This window comes from Rhamphochromis sp. 'chilingali', assembly GCF_963969265.1.
Source record: "Rhamphochromis sp. 'chilingali' genome assembly, chromosome: 22".
NCBI lineage: Eukaryota > Metazoa > Chordata > Actinopteri > Cichliformes > Cichlidae > Rhamphochromis > Rhamphochromis sp. 'chilingali'.
In genome coordinates, this window is record NC_137950.1 from 28,238,801 (window position 1) to 28,241,881 (window position 3,081).

The window sequence follows — 3,081 nt, forward strand, 5'->3', positions numbered from 1 at the left end:
CTGGAATTTAAAAGGGAACAAATAAACATGAGCCTAAAAATACAATAAACAGAAAAGTGTAAACCTTGAACACTGGAGACGCAGGAAAAACCCCAAAGAAGCTCAAATTCAAACATATAACCAAAAATGTCTAAACTCCAGAGCACAGTGAAACCCAGAGACCTGGTTTGCACCGACTAGCAGACATTTTTTCCCATCATTCTCCACTGCTGACTCAGTGTCTGTCCTCCACATGCCCAAGACAACATCCACACATCATTCTTTACTTTGGCATGAAGCAGCTCACAGGCCTCGCTCGGCCTAGCAAATAAATGAACCCATCTCAGATTACAGCAGACCTAAAGTCAGATAATCTACAAACAAGCTGTTATAAAAAATTTTATTAACCTTCACGCTGTGATAAAAAGGCAATAAAAAGTAAATGTGCACGTGAACTCCAGACAAACAGCATCAGGGGGAAAGAATAAACAAAGGAAGTGAACACACAGAGAGAAAACACAAGGAGCTAAACTTCAAAATAAAACAGGAAGCAAACAGAAATGGAGACCAGGGGCCCGTTCTTCGTACGTCGCTTACTACATCCAAGATCAAATGACACATCCAAGATCAAATCATCGCGCTAACCGTGAGCTCGCTAATCCGGTTCCCCGAACACACCTGCTGTTGACGATTACTACAGCTGGATGAAGTAATGCGCGATCACTGGGTGCCGTAAAAGGGGCTACGCATCGATAGCAGAAACAGTGATCGGCAAGCCTCTGATTGGTCGGCGAAAATGTCGAAGGAGCGCGCACAGTACTTCACCGCAGCGGAGCAAGAACTCCTGATTGAGGGATTTCAGGAGTACCAGAGTGAAATTAAAACGCAAGGTAACAGTGCGAAGGCTGCAAAAGCAAGGAGAGAGGGCTGGCAGAAAGTTGCTGACAAATTAAACGCGTAAGTAATGCAACATATTACATGGCACCATACCATATCATATTTTATCATATCAAATCATACCACATGATATCCTCTTACACATTAGAGCCACAACCGGACCCACCAGAACATGGGAACAAGTAAGAGTGAAATACAAGAACATACTACAGAATGGTAATATCCAACACTCATATTGCTGTCAGTCACTTGAAAAGACACCCCTGAAACAATCCCTGTGTTTGTGTATAACAGCAACCAAGAAAAGGGCAGAGCAACAAAAGACAGGTGGTGGTCCTGCACCCCCTCGTCACACCCCAGCAGAGGAGCTGGCCCTAAGGTTGAATGCCACCAGACCCATTGTTGAGGGCATCCCTGGGGGCAGCTCTTCCGGAGACCAGAAGCCGGGGTGCAGTAGCAGCAGCACCTACATAACTGGTGAATGGGCTCATGATTCCATGTGCACAATGTCAAATATGTGGTTGTTGCCTAAATGAAAATGCTATTCGAACTGTGACATTCATTCATTGGCACTGTGGGTTTTCTCTGTGTGTAGTGTTACATGACACACCATCACTTTTACCTGTTCCCATGGAAGGGGTGACTGGAACATGCACAGTAAGTTGGGAGATATACATATATCTGTCCCCACCCAATTGTACAGACCTATAGGCTGTACCACACCCCTTAGTAACACCATTGTGTTACCATTGCACAGGACAGTGACGCAACCCTGTCAGATGGCTGTGGTGTGGCGGAAGACCCTGTGAGTACATGCATGAATTGGCCTGAAATACCATCTACTTGTGTACTGCCATGTGTGTCTGACTGCAGTATGATTTGCAGGCCAAGAGGCCGGCAGAGAGGCCTGCTGATGCAGAGGTGGGCAGTGTTGTGATCAATTATACTGCCTATATGACATGTATTCCCCGTTAAATGTTGTCACCACAATTGACACAGGGTGACATACGTCTGCTCTACAAGAGAAGTCTCCAGCAAAAAATGGAGTATACTGAGCTGAAGAAACAAAAGCTCCTAGGTGAGATCGAACTACAAGCCCTAATGAGGCATAAACTACAATTGGAAATCGAGGTGCTTCAAAAGGAACTCCAGAGTAAGTAGGAATACATGTTCATACGGAGCACTATTGCTGACCCTGCGTGACGCAGTATACATGCTCTGTTTTCCCAGGCAACTGATGACTGGCCTGTGTGTGGTGGGACAGACAACGATGCTCAAATAAACGTCAATAGAAAATGTGTCATGTCATGTTTTTATTATGCGAAATTGTGTTGCACAATCCTGTCCCGTGCAGCTCTGCCACTAGGTTGGTCCAGGTGCACTGGCTGGAGGTCATCATCAGGCTGCACCTCCACCACGGGGGTCCTCTCTCTTCTGATGGTGGCAATGTTGTGCAGTACGGCACATGCAACAATAATGTCACATGCCCTGTCAGGTGCAACCCTCAGGCGTTTTAGACACTGGAATCGTTCCTTCAGTTGCCCAAAGGTCATTTCAATGCGTGCCCTTGTCCTGGCTAGGGCTGCATTGTAGCGGGTTTGTGGCCCAGGGTTGGGGTCAGGGAACGGTGTCATGAAGTACTGCCTGCATGCATAACCTCTATCTCCGAGGAGGATCCCATCGTAGGCCCCTGTGTAATGAAGAAATGCTGTTATGTTAGGCCCGACATGAGTATGTAGCATCAACATAAGCCTCTTTTACTTACCACGCTCAAATGATGTGCATAACCCTGACTCTCTGAAGATCCGTGAGTCATGCACTGATCCGGGCCATTTTGCTTCCACATTTGTGATATGGCACATCGAGTCACACACCATCTGTGGGATTCCATTATGTGTGACCACACTCCTCCCATCGTATATTGCCATCTGGAGTGTTAGTATTGCTCACCTGCACATTTATACTGTGGCCCCCCTTTCGGTTGACAAAGTCCCCTTCAGTGGGGCCTGGGGGGGCCTTGATCGCAATGTGTGTGCAGTCTATGGTGCCAATCACATTCGGGAAGCCTGCGGACGTTGGAGCTACAGTTACCGACATAGGTCATGATTGCATCACATTCACTATCCAATTTACTGTACCTGCAATGGTGAAAAAGCCCTGTTTGACGACCTGTGGTCTTAAGTGGCTTGGAAAAACCACAAACAC

At 46.7% G+C, this 3,081-nt stretch overlaps 1 protein-coding gene across 3 annotated transcripts; it reads left to right on the forward strand.

Annotated features, from left to right (window-relative positions):
- Positions 1–351: 351 nt before the first annotated feature.
- Positions 352–2,234, forward strand: LOC308390370 (uncharacterized protein; the record flags this gene model as incomplete). 3 transcript variants are annotated; one of them, XM_080872319.1, is made up of 8 exons in its annotated part: positions 352–936; positions 1,025–1,092; positions 1,171–1,353; positions 1,472–1,533; positions 1,634–1,681; positions 1,762–1,797; positions 1,876–1,954; positions 2,107–2,207. In XM_080872319.1, the coding sequence occupies exons 1-8, from the start codon at positions 776–778 to the stop codon at positions 2,112–2,114; spliced, it is 645 nt and encodes a 214-aa protein (XP_080728445.1). In that variant the 5' UTR covers positions 352–775. The 3 variants fall into 3 exon arrangements, with proteins under 3 accessions (XP_080728445.1, XP_080728443.1, XP_080728444.1); XM_080872317.1 differs by having other exon boundaries at positions 1,876–2,029; positions 2,085–2,158; XM_080872318.1 differs by having other exon boundaries at positions 356–936; positions 1,876–2,029; positions 2,107–2,234.
- Positions 2,235–3,081: the final 847 nt, after the last annotated feature.